Source organism: Ictidomys tridecemlineatus, chromosome 9 (genome assembly GCF_052094955.1).
Source record: "Ictidomys tridecemlineatus isolate mIctTri1 chromosome 9, mIctTri1.hap1, whole genome shotgun sequence".
Lineage (NCBI taxonomy): Eukaryota > Metazoa > Chordata > Mammalia > Rodentia > Sciuridae > Ictidomys > Ictidomys tridecemlineatus.
The window spans coordinates 137,680,777-137,699,024 of NC_135485.1; the positions used below are offsets into that span (position 1 = coordinate 137,680,777).

An 18,248-nucleotide genomic window follows, 5' to 3' on the forward strand; every position below is an offset into this window, starting at 1 on the left:
AGGCAGCTTAAAGGTTTCTAAAGGAGAAAAGCAAACTTTTCCGAAGTGTTCAGGAAAACTTCTATCCCGGGAAAGCGCTTAACCGGTTTCGTGGAGCGCATTTCGCGGAGCCCACTTCGCACAGGCCGCGCGTCGGGCTCTCGTCCGGGGACCCGGGCGGCCGTGGAGGCTGCAGCGACAGGACCCCCGGCGCTCGGCGGGGCGGGCGCGGAGGTGGGGACTGGCCCCGGAGTGGTCGGCAGCCGTCGCTGGGCAGCAGGCGAGCAGGTGGCCGCCCGGCAGCCCGCGGGCGGGTGGGCTGGCTGGGCCACTCCCCGGGGCCGCCCTCCTCCACCCAGGTCACCGCCCCCTGCTTCCCGGCCCCGCCACCCGAGCGCGGTGGGAAGCGGGTCAAGGGGCGGGGGAGGAAAAACGTTCTCAGGAAATATGGAGAAACATCCCACTTGGCAGCGAGCGCCGGGAAGTTGGGCGCGCGAGTTCCGGGTTTCCCGCCGCGGCCGGAGCTGCGGGTGAGCGCGGCCTGATCGTCCGGGTCCCTGCGCCCGCTCCGGTCCCCGCGCCCCGCCGCCGCGCGCTGGGCTCCGAAGGCGCTGGGCTCAGGAGCCCGCAGCCGCGTCGGCCGGGACGGCGCGGCGGAACCGGGTCCGGACAGGCTGGGGACTCCCCTCGGCGACCAGGCCGCCCTGCACGGCTCTGCCTGGGTCACAACTTGCTGAGTCCCTCCCCGCGCAGCTGTAACTCTAAACTGGTCGAGTGAGGCCTATTTTTATCCAGAAACCGGCGACCCGGGGCTCCTGAGGAGATCGCTCAGATGGAGGGCCAGCCCTGCTCTGCAAGGTTTCTCGCAAATTGGTGGGAAAGGGAAGTCTTGTCCTGATATCCTTTCTTGGAGAGCTCAGTGTCCTATTGCCAAGTCCTGAGAAAGGGGGTTGGGTTGCAGTGGACCTTTCTGATGTGGCTGTTGCCTGCGCTTGGGGTGCTGTATCTGAACCCCATTGATTGGCCAGGAAGCGGCTGTCCTGAGGTCACCAAGATTTAGCCTGCCCCATCTGTGGCCTGGCCCAGATCCTGCAGGAATTGCCCCGAGAACTCCTGGGAACAGGCTTGTAGTGGTGCAGAGATGGATGTAGAAGCCAAGTACCGCATGGCCTCCTTGTACGTGGGTGACCTGCACGTAGATGTCACCGAGGACCTATTGTTCAGGAAGTTCAGTGCGGTGGGCCCTGTGCTGTCCATCCGCATCTGCAGGGACGCGGTCACCCGCCTCTCTCTGGGCTATGCTTACGTGAACTTCCTGCAGTTGGCCGATGCCCAGAAGGCTCTAGACACCATGAACTTTGACACGATAAAAGGCAAATCCATCCGTCTCATGTGGTCTCAAAGGGATGCCCACCTAAGGAAATCTGGAGTTGGGAATGTGTTCATCAAAAACCTGGACAAATCCATAGATAACAAGACGCTGCACGAACATTTTTCAGCTTTTGGAAAGATCCTTTCCTCCAAGGTGATGAGTGATGACCAAGGCTCCAAGGGTTACGGCTTCGTGCACTTTCAGAACCAGAGCGCGGCCGAGAAGGCCATCGAGGAGATGAACGGGAAGCTGCTCAAAGACTGCAGGGTGTTTGTGGGCAGATTCAAAAACCGCAAGGAGCGCGAGGCCGAGCTCAGAAGCAAAGCCTCCAGCGAATTCACCAACGTTTACATCAAAAACTTTGGGGATGACATGGATGATGAGAGACTGAAGGAGGTTTTCAGCAAGTATGGCCACCCCCTGAGTGTGAAGGTGATGAGAGACGCCAGCGGGAAATCCAAAGGCTTCGGCTTCGTGAGCTTCGAGAGCCACCAGGCTGCCCAAAAGGCAGTTGAAGAAATGAACGGAAAGGACATAAACGGGCAGCCGGTTTTTGTGGGCAGGGCACAAAAGAAAGGAGAGAGGCAGGCTGAGCTAAAGGAAATGTTTGAGCAGAAGAAAAAGGAAAGAATCCGTGGACGCCAGGGGGTAAAACTGTACATTAAGAATCTGGACGATTCCATCGATGATGAGAAGCTACGGAAGGAGTTTTCTTCTTTTGGATCCATTAACAGAGTGAAGGTAATGCAGGAGGAAGGGCAGAGCAAGGGGTTCGGCCTCATCTGCTTCTCCTCCTCCGAGGAGGCCCTCGCAGCCATGGCTGAGATGAATGGCCGCATCTTGGGCTCCAAAGCCCTGAACATTGCCCTGGCCCAGAAGCATAACTGACCTCGCCCGCCAGCATTTATAGCAGGTGGCGGAACCAGAGCCATCTCTGCCTCAATTGCCTTCAGTGAACTTTACAGCCCACTGATGGCTGCTTAAGTTATTAGTAAATTCTATGATAAAAATTTAGATCTTTTTTTTAACACAAAAACAAATTTTTAAAAAAACTTTTGTAAAGAAACAAAACGAAACTTGGTTCGTTTTACAGAGGCACAGCTTTTCATTTTAAAATTGCAGATTTTTTTTAAAAAAAATTTTGATGTAGCAGTCAGAGCAATAAATGTGGTTAGATATATCTTAATGCTATTTTGAACCAGCTGAAGTAATTGTGAGTCTATTGCATATTTTCTTTCTTACTTGAATGATATGATTAGCTTTAATTTCTTCTGTGAAAATAGGTTCAAAGTAAGGAATACAGAGTAATTTATTTTTTACCAATAAATTTTGTAATTTTTTTTTAACAAAATTGTTTTTGAGAAATCAAAAGTTTAAACATTAGTAGTCCCCATTCAGTTAAGTGTCTGATTTCATTTTGAGTTAATGTTTTAAGTATCAGGGAGTAGCTGAATTTCTTTTAAATTTGTATAGGGACATGGTTGTTTTTGTAATGGTTTAAAATTATGCAGGTTTTTAAAGTTGGCTACAAACTGGTTTTTTAAGCTATTTTTTTTCACTTTTTCTATTGGTTTATTATAATCCAGTCCTTTCTAGTTTTCTAAATTGTTGCTTGCATAGTAAAACTTTATACATTCCTTAAATTATAGTTCTGTATCAGTTCAGGTGACCCAAAGATGGGCTGGTCTTAAATCATTTTAGGCCTGTGCAGCTCAATGTTATACCATAAGTTTTTGTCACATACCAATAGTATGAAATGCATATGTATAGAACATAGAAAATATGTTTAAAATCTATGTTTAAATCTCTGTTTTAGAGTGATCCATGTTACTGATGCTCTCTCAGGGTTCCAAACAGTTAAGTTCCTTTATTTTTATAAATGTACACCTCCTTTTATTAGACTGTGAGAGCTATGTTGCTCATTAATATTCACTCCCAGCCTTGATTGATCAGAAATTCACTAATTGAAGTTATATTGCTTGGACTGTTTTCTAGAATAAGTTTTATATTAGTCTCATTCCCAAATATTTTCTTTCCTTTCTTTCAATCAAATTACTCAGCTCCTTTTTACACTTTTTAAAAAGGCATTTAGTAATTGGCTTTTTATTATGTGCTGCTTCAAATTCATTTGGAAAAAGCAGCGAGTTATTTATTTACATTTAAATAATTTCTTTAAAAATTCTTATGTTGTACAGGGCTGTAATCTCAGCTGCTGGAGGCTGAGGCAGGAGGATTGCAAGTTCAAAGCCAGTTTGAGCAAAAGCAAGGTGCTAAGCAACTCAGTGAGACTCTGTCTCTAAATAAAATACAAAAGAGGGTTGGTGATGTGGCTCAGTGGTCAAATGTCCCTGAGTTCAATCCCCAGTATCAAAAACAAAACAAAACAAAAATTCTGATTTGCTCATACCAAAGATATCTAGAAAATGATTTTTTTGTTATTGTTGTTTTCATTTTTTGGCTTTATATCCTTTAACCTTATATTCAAATATTTTGTTTCATATTTTACTAGTACAGAAGTAATATTAAAATAGTTTTCTTTGGCAATATTTTGACTATGAATGAATGAGAAATATACTATATATGCACATATATAAATATATTCATTGCACATTTTCTAAATTAAAAAATCTAAGTCAATGAAAAAAATCATGGACAATGAAGAAATGAAGAGTAATATGTAAAGTATTATGATAACAGATCAGATATATTAAAATTTGGTGCATATTCTCCACACTTTTTTCTATATGTGTATACGTAGACAATTTGAGAAATGTAGAATTATATAAATTTTTGTTTTAAGTTACTTTTTAAATTTGACAATATGCTATGGTCAACTTTCATGTTCACAAATAACCATTTCAATATAATTTTAATGACTATAATTGTAATGACTTTTATGTTTGGTCAATGATTATTTCATAATGCCACTAATTTCTTGTTGATAAACACATGGTGCTAGGTTATATTTTCCTTTTCTCCTCTTTTCCTTTATCATAAACAACTTTAGGATAAACATACTTGCAAAGTTATTATGCAAATATACCTACATATTTTCTTAAGAAAATGAATAGGATTAGAATTAAGAATTAAAAGAGCAAGCAACTTAAAAGTGATTTTGTAAATATTGTCCAGAAAAATTGTGCCACTTACATTAATTTATCAAACTAGAGGGGTGCCCATTTCCATGTACTCCAAGGAACAAGGGATTTTGTGGCCAATTCGACATGATATGTAAAACAGAATACTTCGATATTGCTTTGTTTGACTATATTTTCATATTGATTAATTACCTATTTCATGATTTTAGACTATTTTCTTATTGGGGTGTTTTTTATTTACATGGATGTGTGAAATTTCTTTGTATTTTAATTCATTTTAAATCCAGTCCAAATATGCTCACTTTGTTTATAGTTTTGATAGTTCAAAAGTTAAATTTTAACCTCAAAATTTTCAATTTTTAGATGTCTATGACATCATGCTTCAAAACATTTTGAACATCTTAAATATACAAATATAAATATATAAAACCCATATATATATTATATATTATATATACACATACATACAGTTTGTCTCTATTGTCTTTTATTACTTTCACCATACTTTCCTATTCTCAATACTTTCTACAAACTCTTTTGTCTATAAAGTATTTTGTATAAAAAGTACACCAAATTTTTTGGATGTGTCTGATTATTCTAAGTTCATGGCATGTATTTTAGTAAATATTGATCTAATTTAAGAATTTATGTTAAACTTATGTGAAACTAATTCACTGGCTCTCACACTGATGTGTTGAAAGCATTTTTACCTCAGAAGTGAAGAGTTCCTAAGAAAAGGTACCAGGCAACAGGAAGTGCAGAGGGTGTGTCAGGCCTTCACATCCCTTTCTGGATAATCCAATCTATAAAATGTTCCAAAATTTGAATGACATTTGATGATGCTTGTACACAGATGATCAAGATACCAGGAAACTGAATTCTTCTAACTCTTCGCACAAGGAATTGATAGTATTTATCAGATGTCTAGGTAAATTGTATCTACAGCTTAATGGCACCATAAAGTACCATCTTAGTAGAGTTGTCTTAGTTTTAGGTTTCACCATTAGAAATGACTGTCACCTTACCAAAATATATAACCCTATGGATTTCCTTGACTAATGTATTTAAATTTTATTCATTCTGTTTTTGTTTATGTGTGTGTCCAAGTCATCCTAGCTGAAAATAGAAGTTCATTCTTAAAGTAAATGAAATGTTTTGTTCCCAAGTGCCTTGATGAATAAATAGAACCTTCATATTTGTGATAATGATTCCAGTAAAGGTAACTTACATAGCAATGTCTTGAGCCAGTGCGTCCAGTTTTGCCTCCTACTACACATTGCCAACTCTGTTGTGTAGATGCCTGTTTGCATGTTACAACTGACTCATTATATATGTGCCTTTTAACCTTTCATTTTTTTTTTTACTTTCTAAGTAAAAATTGTTGGTTAAGAATACAGTTTTTGTAGTGGTATCATATCGACATTTTAATGTTTTTAATATTTTTATACACATGGAGAAAATATTCAATAAAATTTAACATTTAAAAAATGAAGAAATGTCTGAAAATGATTTTGATGGATTTCATTAACACTTCTACTTTTCTAAAAATTTATTACTCTTAAGAATAAACTGAAAACTACTTTTTAAATGAAGACCCTCATATTCTTGTGGTTTAAAAGAATAATACCTATGTAAACTAGCATTTATTTTTTAACTTATAAGAAAATACTAGTTTGAATCAAGTTTTTATTAGGAATAATTGACTATTTTAAAGACACTTATAAGTTGTTAGTTTATTTTGTCAGTACCAAAATGAAATACATGGGACCAACAATCTTGTAAAGAAAGATGGTCTATTTTGGTTCACAGTATGGATGAACCTGTTTTTGGCAGAGTCCCAAGGTGGTACAGTGCAACCCATGGCAAGAGATCAGAAGCACATGTGTGTGACCACTCTAGTTTCTCTTCTTATAATGCCACCAATATTCAATCATGGGATTTGCACCCAGATGACTTTATCTAATCTAATTACTCTGCTTAAGTTGTCATGCTTTTAATACCTCAAAATGGCAGATAAATTTTGACACATGAACCTTTGGGACACACTAAGCCATATCTAAAACATAATAATTGTTAAAGTAAAATTCACCTGACATGTTGAGTATTTAGAATTTGTTTATTTCTATTATATTTGAAAATGTGCCTTATGGTGTCATATTTTTAAAAATGGGTAAAAAGAGAGAGAGAAGTAATTTTTAAGGTTCTATTTTTAAAAATAAAACAAATCAAATACCCTCAGGATACCTTTAGCTTCAAGTAGCAGATCTCAAATTAGTAAAGGAAATTTTACCTAAGAGTTCTGTCATCTCCAGACCTGTTGATTGGAGTTTCTGCATCTCTTCTGTGGCTCCTGGCTCTTTCTCCTCTGTACCTAGGCTTCATCAGCAGCCAGGTTTCAAGATGGTTGTAGGATTTCCTGTCATCACATCATCATGCTCAGTAACATGCAGAAGGTGACATCTTTCCTGTCACACTGAAAATCAGGTGAACAATCTTTATTCAGGGCCTATGAAGTCTTATATTGTCTGGTCCTAGTGTCTTTTAATGCTTTGTTTTCCTGTTATGCTACTATTTCCCTTGGTCAGCCTCCTAGGAATAAACTGATCTTGTCTCAGCTCCTTTAAAATGTCAAGAAAATACCTGCTGTACTCAACTTTCTTAACCTTTTAGCAGATGGTATTCTGTGGGTTGCAGGGGTAGAATATTTCTCAACTAGTTTGTGAAACAAACAAACAAACAAACAAACAAAAAAAGCTCAGAACATTTATTGCCTGTTAGAAACCAAATATTCTGGGTATAGGTGGGCAAGAAACAACTTTGCTCAAGATTTCTGGGGAAAATGTTCATTACTTCTCTTTGAGTGACCTTTGTTTTTTTTTTCTTAACCAGTCACTATCTCTAAGGTAATTAAAATTGATGACTGGCTGGGATTAAGTGACACATTCCAATATTGAGCTAAAATAGCCTTGACTGAGAGTGATGGAGAGTCCTCCCCACCCTGCCAAGGAAAACTGAAGTATAAGGTATAAGTACCATGAAAAGCATGAATTAAAGCAGAGTACCCATACACACATTCACATCACTAAGGTTGACAGCAAGTGAGTTGTTTAACAATTCCCAGTGCCTAGAATGCTCCAATTTTAATCTGACCCTTGCTTATCCTTCAGGTCCCAGTTTAAATGCTATTTTTATGCAGAAAAAATTCTGTGCTCTCTTTTGATTCATTTTGCATGGATAACACTTACTAAAGGAACCAAGGAAGAGTTTCAAATCCTCCCCACCCCTGCCAAGGAATGCCACATTACACATTTCTGTTAATCAGTAGAAGGCTCATTACTCAGTCTCTAACCGGTTAATACACTTATTACACATAATCACCTGCTCTTTGCAGCTCCTCACTACATGTGTCTGGACTGAGAACCTGGTACATGGCCCTGGAAGTTCTACTCTTGGTTCAATTACCTTTCACTGTACAAGTGATCATAAAAATATGAGATGTCAGAAGTTCAGTTCTGGACTTTCTTATGTCTGAAGAACTAAGGGACAGTTTTTAATCTCTCTGAATCACAACTCTAAAATTTAGGTCATCCAACATTGTGCTAATAACAGGTAAGTACCTCCCATTCAGATTAATGTTTTTTACTGTATCTCTCAGCGACCTTGTGGAGAGGAGAGGTGTTCAGGCAAGATCTGCACATTGCTATGGTTCTGGACTTGCAAACTTTACAAGCCAGACTAGATTCAATATTTTTGTTGTTGTTGTTTCTTCTACTATTAATGATCTATTTTTAGTATCCAGTTTAACATAATATATGTTGTAAGAGTTTTGGAACACACAGGTTGTAGAATGAACAAACTGTGGTAGAATTAATCAAAAATGAAATACCACAGACTTAGCTGATTATGAGAACAGCACTCACTTTTTCAAATCATTCAGAACCACTGCAAATGGACCCAATCTAGAAGAGTAGTGCAAAATGTTAGGCTACACTAACTGTGGTTACCCATATAGACTAATTGTAAAGAGTAGAAACTAGAACTGAGCTACAAGTCTCCAAAACAAATATCCAGCTTAGTAGGAAAGTGAATGAGCATTGTATGAGCCAGAACTGCTCAAGTTCTAAACATCGGAGCTGACAAGAACTTGTGCTTGAATATGCCACAATTATATTGCCAATGCATTGCTTGAGTGCATAGGAAGTTCAAATTACGTCAAAGACAGAAATTGAGGAGAAAAATGTGTTTTTAAAGAACTGGTTGAATAATAATCATCAACATAATAATCTAATAAATGTTTGATAGGGTCCTCTAACTTATTATCCATCTCTACTGGATGCATGAATGTTAATAGAAATAGCTGGGCAGAGACACTGGTATCAGGATGGTTGTGGCAAAATTATTTCTTAGTTTCCTTAATATCTAATGAAAACATTAATTATTACCCCTTAGTAACACATTGTATCATGTCTGTGCAGGAGCAAGTGAGAAAGAACATAAGGGAATTTGGATAACATTGAAGTAGAAAGTAAAAATATTTGCTGTGTCTATACTTCACAAGGAATTTCATCAGACCAAAAAAGAAAAGCAAAGAGTCTTTAAGGTGTGTGTTTGATTGAGAGGTGGTGATGATCAGTACTTGTTCCAATTGACAGCTGCAAATGAGTACTACTGAAAGCCAGATGGTTCTGACTTAGTGTAGGGCCTGTGTTTTTTGAAAATCACCAAAAAGTAATTTCCAGACTGGCGTGTATCTTGGTAGTGGAGCACACGCTTGGCATGAACAAGGCCTTGTGTTCAAACCCCAATACCAAAATTACAACAAGAATAAAATCCTAAAATCCTTCCTTTGTGACAAAACTGCACATGGAGGAGAAACTCTTATGACTAGAGAGTAAACGGAACAAGACAGGGGCATTGTGGTAACAGAAGAAGACACTACTTCAAATCAGGTTCGGAGGGAGAGAGAGAGGAGGAAAAAGAAATATTTGCTAGTAAAATTCAACAACACTCATGGAGGGAAACAGTAGTCAATTCATAAATGACTGCAATAAGCATATTCTAAAAAGCATGAATACAATGGTAACCACCATAATAAAATTGCATACCTTTCTAAATACTAAAATATCTGATGGAAAAGAACAAATAACTATTATAATGTTATGTCTATATGTGAATAAAATATTAAAAGTATAAAGATATTTGATAGATTATTTATTGATAGATTATTTGTAGGATAATTAAATGTACTTATATCACCAAATGTAAGTAAATATTTTCTTATTGGCTAAAAATAAGATCCCCAAATCTGCTGTATTCAAGTAAAAAACCTTAAAACAATAACACAAAACCTTCAAACATGAAAAGAATAAAAGGATCCACTAACATACGTACTACTCAAATACAATGGAAAATAGAGGTTAAAATCTTGATGTCTAGAAAGATGAATAGTAGAGCAAATAAAGTAAAAAATGAAGAACTCATTTTATTAAGTTGAAAGCAACATTTCTCAGGGAAGCTGCCACCATCATTAATTTTTATGCAAAAAAATGCCAATGACTTTCATTAGACAATAGCAGCAAGTAGAACTGTACAAGAAACTAGTAACTAGTGAAATTTAATACACCTTTTTTTGATCCAAAATAAATCAAAATGACAAAAATTTCATAAACATCTTAAAATACTGAACACTTATCATTAAAATTTAGACTTTATATATTGAAATCATAACCATGAGAATCATACTACACTTTTTATCTTTAGTACATCCAAGGTTCACTGAAACTGACTACTTATGGAACAATGGAAACCTTAAGATTTTCCACAAATCATAAGTAATAAAAAGAAGATTCTCTAAACTTCTTTTAATAAAACTAGAAATTATAACAAAATTGAGAAAAGAAAATGTTTGTCCTCTTGGAAATTAATCAGTGTTAAACACATCTAATATCAAAATATAAATACAAACAAAACTGACACATTTTCTCAAAATTAAAGTTGAACTTATCAAAATCTACAAATTTGATAGCATTAAATATATGCACCATTAAAATTACAAAAATACTGAAAACAACACATTTTTAGAAAGTTATTTCAAACTAACATACATTTAAAGTTGAAGCAGCAATTAGTTGAGGGATTTGTCATATGAATTAAGTGTATCTGAGTGCTGTTTTAGGTTGTTGGATTCAAACTATTTGAATAAGCAAAATCTCTTCTCTCCTGAACTTTTCAGATGGTGTGAATTTCAGAAATTGTCAGTTTGCAAAACAGGTAGATTTTTTTCTTTACCAAAGGAGTATTGTTAGGATAACAATTATTAACAAATTATGACCTTCATTAGACTATATCGATACACAAGTTTCATAGTGAAATAATTTAGATTTGTAAAAGAGCTGTTCCTTATCAGTTGGCACAAAATAAATACTCCATTATGAAACAGGTTCCTTACAGTGGTATTTTAGTGTACATCTACAATAATTTGAAATATATTTAAAGGGTGCAATTTTTTTTCTCCTTGGAGAGTTTATTGTTAGTTTTTTTCTGTTTATCTACATTGATAGGAACACTTTGATAGATATGATGGTTTTGTTTGATCAATATTAATTTAAACCTGCTGAATATCCTCAGAGAGCTAATCAAGGAGGTAGAAAAATTTCCACATTAATGTTGTCAAATGACAGTAGATTTGAGAGGTAATGAACATTATTTACTTAAAAAGAAAATGTTTTCCCTTATGCAATTACTGTTAGAGGAATCATTAACTATAACAAAAGCTCTACGAGTCAGCTAAACATATGTCTCATTCTATAATTTATACTTCTTCTTAACAGTCTGTGATCCCTTGGGTCAAGATTACTTTAGAAATACAAAGAGGACCCTAAAAACTAAATAATTTCTATTATAAAATGAACATGTAAATTATCTGCTAAATTACTTGTACTTAATTAGTAATTTTGCATAATGACATACATTCTCTTTGGGTCTCTTCAGTCTCTCACAGATAACACTCTACAAATGTTACTTAAGTCCCAATTACAGCACAAACCTTGTACAAGTGTGCTATTAATCTAACTATGCAAACACGAGTGATTCTGGTACTCCTCAGGCAAACCATAATCCAGCATTACTGCTAACGGGTACCTTGGCTCATTCTGGATGCAGTGCTTCTTAACTTTTGTTTCTTATAGGAGAGACTTAAAAATATCAATATTTTGAAGTTTGTAAGTAGGTAGCATATCCCACAATTATTAGCATCAGGTCACTGCACTTTTTGTTTAAAAATTTAAGTTGCAAAAATATTTTTTTTTTGTCTAATCTACAAACTCTTTCCTGGTTAAGTGTTAAGGTGACATGTAAGACATAACTTCTGTCAATCATACTGCAATAGCCTTGAGTTTTTAAATTTCATCATAATTTACTTTGTATCTTAAGATCTTGTCCTCAAAAGGACTGAACATTCAGTTCAAATAAAACCACAAAATAATAGTTACTTGTTTAACACATACTTTTGTGTGAGTATGCTGTGTAAGGGATCAACCAGCTAGGGAAGCAGACAAGGTTTTCTTTCTCAAAATAGATAGCTTTAGACTACTTGTGTCCCTGGGTGTGTACTATAATTACAAATGAGTTTATAGGAGATAAACAGGACTATTTAACAAAGAATGCCTGGAGTAGGTGTCCACTTTAACTATAGAGTCTAGAATCACCTGTCATTTTACACATAAATACACAATGAATTTTACACAGCTTCATGAATATATACCTTAACCACTGGGCAAATTATGGGGAGATTGTATCTTGCTTTCTTGGAAACTTAATAAAAAGTGATTCAGCATTTTGGAAAATCAAGTCACCTTCATATAGCCTATGATATTATGAATACTTCCTAGGTATTTTGTGTGAAAAGATAAAACCCAATAGTACCAGGGGTATAGGACACTGTGGTGCTTCCTATAATCCCATTGACTCAGGAAGCTTAGGCAGCAAGACCACAAGCTCAAGTTCACTAAGCAACTTGATGACAACCTGTCTCTAAATAAAATATAAAAAAGAGCTGGGCCAATTTGCAGTCCCACCAGCAGTGTATGAGTGTACCTTTTACCCCAAATCCTCCCCAAAACTTATTGTTGTTTGTATGCATAATAGCTGCCATTCTGACTGGAGTGAGATAAAATCTTAGAGTTGTTTTGATCTGCATTTCTCTAATTGCTAGTGATGATAAACATCTTTTCATGTATTTGTTGATTGATTGTATACCATCTTCTGAGAAGTGTCTCTTCAGTTCCATGGCCCATTTATTGATTGGGTTATTTGGTTTTTTGGTGTTTAGCTTTTTGAGTTCTTTATATACCCTAGAGATTAGTGCTCTATCTGATGTGTGAGGGGTAAAGATTTGCTCCCAAAATGTAGACTCTCTAATCACCTCACAGATTGTTTCTTTTACTTAGAAGAAACATTTTTAGTTTAAGTCCATCACATTTATCGATTCTTTTTTTTTTTTTTTTATTGTTGGTCGTTCAAAACATTACACAGTTCTTAATACATCATCTTTCACAGTTTGATTCAAGTGGGTTATGAACTCCCAACTTTACCCCGTATACAGATTGCTGTTTCACATCAGTTACCCTTCCATTGATTGACATATTGCCTTTCTAGTGTCTGATGTATTCTGCTGTCTGTCCTATTCTCTACTATCCCCCCTCCCCTCCCCTCCCCTCCCCTCCCCTTTTCTCATCCCTGTTTAATGTAAATCTTCTTCTCAAGCTCTTCGTCCTTACCCTGTCCTTGTTTACTCCCCTTATATCAAAGGGGTCATTTGGTAATTCTTGTGCCACAAAAAATGTGGCATATATACACAAGCAGATATTACTCAGCAATAAAAGAGAATAAAATCATGGCATTTGCAGGTAAATCGATGGAGTTAGAAGATAATGCTAAGTGAAGTTAGTCAATCACCAAAAACCAAATACCAAATGTTTACTTTGATATAAGGAGGCTGATTCATAGTGGGATAGGGAGCCGGAGCATAGGAGGAATAGATGAATTCTAGATAGGGCAGAGGGGTTGAAGCGGAAGGGAGGGGGCATGGGGTTATTAATGATGGTAGAATGTGATGATCATTATTATCCAAAGTACAGGTATGAAGACACAAAGTACTGTGAATATACTATATACAACCAGGATATGAAAATAGGTGTAATAAGGTGTAATAATAATTGTAGGTGTAATAAGAATAGTAAATTTTTAAAAATTTTAAGTAGGTTCTACCTCAATATTCTTGTACAAATACAATCACAAATTAATACAAGTGTATGATTGAAGGAGTTGCATTGACATCAATTTAATTCAGATTTTACAAAGAAATAGTAACTACATAAATATGAAATTTGAAAATGTATTTGAACAGTGTTGTGTGGTCTAACATTGGAATGTTTAAAAGCTTTTAAAACCAATATAATAATAATTTTTTTCATACAAAAACACAAATAATGCAAAATATCTTGAAACAATATTGGGGAAAAATTAGCCTTATCAAACATATGTAAAGTTATTTGTATTAGAATGAAAGGAAATTCAAATTAAATAAATTATTTCTTTTCATTGAACAAAGATACCATTTTTAGATGAATCAGTGAAAAGGTAAGAGTAAATTTGATATATGATAAACTGCAGTTGCCATATGTAAACTTCAAAAGGAATGAATAAAAAAAAAACAGGAAATGTCTTTTAGAAAACAGACTGTAATGCATAGCGCTTGTCAATATTCAAAAACTTTAAAATTAGTTCACAGGGGAATCAGGCATAGTGGTACACACCTATAATCCCAGCTGTTAGTGAAGCTGAGTTAGGAGGATTGCAAGTTCAAAGCCAGCCTCAGCAACTTATTGAGGCCCTGAGCAACTTACCAAGATCTGTCTCAAAATAAAAAGGGCTAGGGATGTGGCTCAGTGGGTAAGAGCCCCAGGTTCAATCCCCAGTACCAAAAAAACAAAAAACAAAACAAAACAACAACAACAACAAAAAAAAAACCAATTAATTCACAAGGACAAATATTTCCTGTTCTGAGGACATTGCTTATATTGCCTCTTGAACAGAGCACTGACGTGGGTTAGTGATAACACAGGTTTATGGCCAACTCAAAAATGAAACACCAGGTGTTTTAATAAATTATTGCATTACATTCACCAACATTACTGGGTTGCCAAGAATATTTGAAGAAGTGTTCACAAATCAATGAAATAGTGAGGTACTAATACATAAAATATAGTAATAATTAATGTAAAATATATAGAAATTTCTGGAATGATAGAGAATTTGGTAAACTTACATTTTACACATTGACCTAAAATGATGCTCCAAAGAAACTTATTTTCAATTTTTTTTCCTATTTCATAGAAGAAAATATTTAAAAGTGTGACAAATAGTAGAAATTTTTCTAATACATTTGTAAAGTTAATACAGTTTCTTCTTAAGCTACATTGAAACAAATCATATTAAAGTGTAGGGGATTATTTTTAACATACACAAAATGTAAACATTGTACATGTTGGTGAAGTAGCACAGTTTCAATACAGGTAGCATGGTATAATGTTAAATCAAGTGTAGACTTTATAAAATAACTGCATGATAATAAAAACATCATTACTCAGGAGAAATTTTAGTTTACTGGATTGGTTGAAATTTGCTAACAATGGATTTAAACATAATATTTTGAAATATTTTGCTATTGTTTTGTTGCTATTAAAATAATTAGGATTTCAAGTCAGCATGAACATGAAATAACAAATTGAGTGACTAATTTGTCAGTAATGAATGTGGACTATATTAATCAACAATTTGGAAGAAGTCATTGATCTAGAAGATGACTTTGAGGCTTAAGAATCATATAATTAATTGAGTTATAAAGCATTTTGTATCCATTTAAGACTTTCACGATCATTTCTTTGGAAAGAAGCTAAATTACATTACATTTGAAGCTACAAATTTAATTTAAAACAATTTTAATTTGTATAATTACTATAGAAAAACATCTATGAGAGAAAATTCGGGATTGTTTTTAAATTATAAGAAAATAAGAACATTATCAAATTAACAAAGACTCATGGAAAACAAGGAACATATTGAAATTCAATAAGATTTGTTTTTAAATATTTCCTGTCATTTTCTTCCTTTAGATATTTGAATTTTGTACAAAATGAAAAATGATTAAGTGTGAATTACATATTCAAAATATTTATTGCTTTCTTTTTTCCTGTTTTACAAATATAATCTTATTACATACTACCAAAGGCGTGTATGAAGACTCTTTTAAAGGTCCTTGTTTCATTATTTTCAATTTTTAAAAGGTTCTTCGTTTGCTCACATGTTAATAATGTTTCCTTCAAGTTTTTTCTTCATTATTTCTAATTTTACGAACTAGAAGTCTGCAAATGTCAGAATAGTTTAAGGTAAGAGGCATTAATAAATGCCAAACTTTAATATTTTCACTATAATATTTTCTTATTTCCTCCACTTCATGTTTGTGATTTTTCTTGGCATGCTACATTAGTTCTATTATTTCCCCTTTTCTTGATTTAAAATGTCTGGTGTTTAATGTATCTTAACACAACTTTTAATTACAATCTAATTACATCCTCTCACTTCCTTCCCTCCTTGCTTCCTTCCTCTCCTCCTTCACTTTGGTCTGTTTTTGTACCAGACTCTCTGCTTCATGTCCCCAAGAGTGAAGATGTAGGAAAAACACCTAAATGTATTGCACAGTTTCACGTTTAATGACCCCATCACTTTTCCAGAAACTAGTTCTTATCTCTTTATTTGTTTTAAAGATTTTGTGAGACACTGTGGGGAAAGAACAACTCAGGATTCTATCACAGCTCTCTTTAGGGCTTAACCTATCCCTGTTCTAGTATTTGGTTGTATTCTCTGGAGTTTTATAGAAATTTGACCAGTCACTTTGTTCATGTGTTACTGACTTCCATTGTGGATGGTTAGGTATCATCATCTCAATGGAATTTCAACATTTTTTTTTTAAGTGAAGTGTGCAAACTCTTAAACTTAGAACCATAGAGTATTTTTCAAGCTTATTTAACAAAAAAGATCCTCTTACCATGGAACACCGTGTCATTCAGCTAAGAACTTAAATAAAAGACAATAGGTAACAGAAAAGATACAAAACTTCAGGAAACTTAAGGTTAAATCAGAGATAGTAGATTTTGCAAGAAAACAATAAATGGTCTTAGGTAGTAGAAATTTATGATCAGATATCAAAAGGCAGATTTTATCCCCTTTAGAGAATCATTATCAACTTCAGGTGAGATATAGAATCTGATGGAGAATGAATACTATACGAGATTTAGACAAGAAAAGGTGAAGGAAATAGAGATTCCTTGATAAAGGATCGGCACATAGAGAGGTAAGACAGTGGAAGCTTCAGAAGAGAAAAACTCTCATTCATTTATACATACCTTTATTAATGTAATTATTTATTTTCAGATTCAATTTTACGATCACTCAATACCCAGATAATTTTCTTTAAAAATTTGATTAAGGGCTGGGGACATAGCTCAGTGGTAGAGTACTTACCAAGCATATGTGAAGCCCTGAGTTTTAACCCCAACACCACCATAAAAAAAAATTAAATCAAGATCAGGGAAAAGTAATATAAATACTTTCTATTGTGAGACCTTAAATATTTTCTACAGATAAACTTATAATTTGTTTCTGAAATTAATGGCCGCCCAAACTGGAAAGAGTCTATTACTTACACAATTCTCAGTATGAAATAGAAACATAAACACATATATCAATCAACATTATACTCTAAAGGTATGTCTTCTTGTATTTTAAAGAAATGTTCTTCATATTAAGAAAAAAATTGCCTTTTGAAGTATTAGTTAACACAGTGATGGGTCTTATACATTTTTATTGTCTGAGTATCATGAATATCATTAAAGCAAAATCCAGTGAAAGGAATTCTGGGAGAAATGAAGAAAATACAGCTGTTTGGTATTTCAGCTTAGCCCAAGTATTAAATCAGAGATATTTACTTTTTTAAATCTTTTTTGTTTTTGGGGGGGGAGTATATAGAGAGGAACTTTTAAAATAAAAGTTGTATACAGTGTATTTTTCTTATCTTAGCATAGGTATATTACATGTCTCATATTTGTGAGAATACAAAGACAATGCATTCTGCAACATAACAATTACTTTACCATAAACATACACTGAAGGCTTTTACATTTATCCACAGCATAATTGATTTTATAGTCAATTTAAGAAATCTCACAAGATCAAAATATTTTCTACAGAAATACAAACAATGCACATGCTTTTATTAAGTAATGTATACTATACATTTAATGAGAGCACATTTATACTCATATATTAAGTGTACTAATTAATACGTCACTCATAATCTACAAATTTCTTTCCTAAACATCTTAAGTCTTTCAGCAGATGAAGACAAAAGAAAATGAGGCCCCTGATTGCTCAACTCTTGGTAATATGAAGCCACTGTTATGCTGATAAACATCTCTTGATATCATCATTCTTTCTTTCATTTAAAATTCATTCACTTCTTCATCTTTTCTATGAACTCAGTATGACTTTTCTGTACTTTGCCTTGAAATAAGTTGTGAGGGCTTAAAAGAAGAAGATTCTATACAAAAGTTAGAAATTGTTTGGTTCGATAAAAAATATCATATATATTTGAATGCTCTTTGTGTAGGCAGGTCTTCTTAATCCATAGTTAAGCCAGTTCAGTTCACAGCACTGGTGATCATATATATGTATGATTATAT

General features: G+C 34.9%; 1 protein-coding gene across 1 annotated transcript; it reads left to right on the plus strand.

Annotated features, from left to right (window-relative positions):
• Positions 1-226: 226 nt before the first annotated feature.
• On the plus strand, positions 227-5,843 carry Pabpc4l (poly(A) binding protein cytoplasmic 4 like). Its single transcript, XM_005337448.5, has one exon. The coding sequence runs from the start codon at positions 1,121-1,123 to the stop codon at positions 2,237-2,239; it is 1,119 nt and encodes a 372-aa protein (XP_005337505.1). The 5' UTR covers positions 227-1,120; the 3' UTR covers positions 2,240-5,843.
• Positions 5,844-18,248: the final 12,405 nt, after the last annotated feature.

Bases quoted from the DNA above. Each gene is read 5' to 3' on its own strand.
- Pabpc4l (XM_005337448.5), top strand. From the start codon at position 1,121: ATGGATGTAGAAGCCAAGTACCGCATGGCCTCCTTGTACGTGGGTGAC.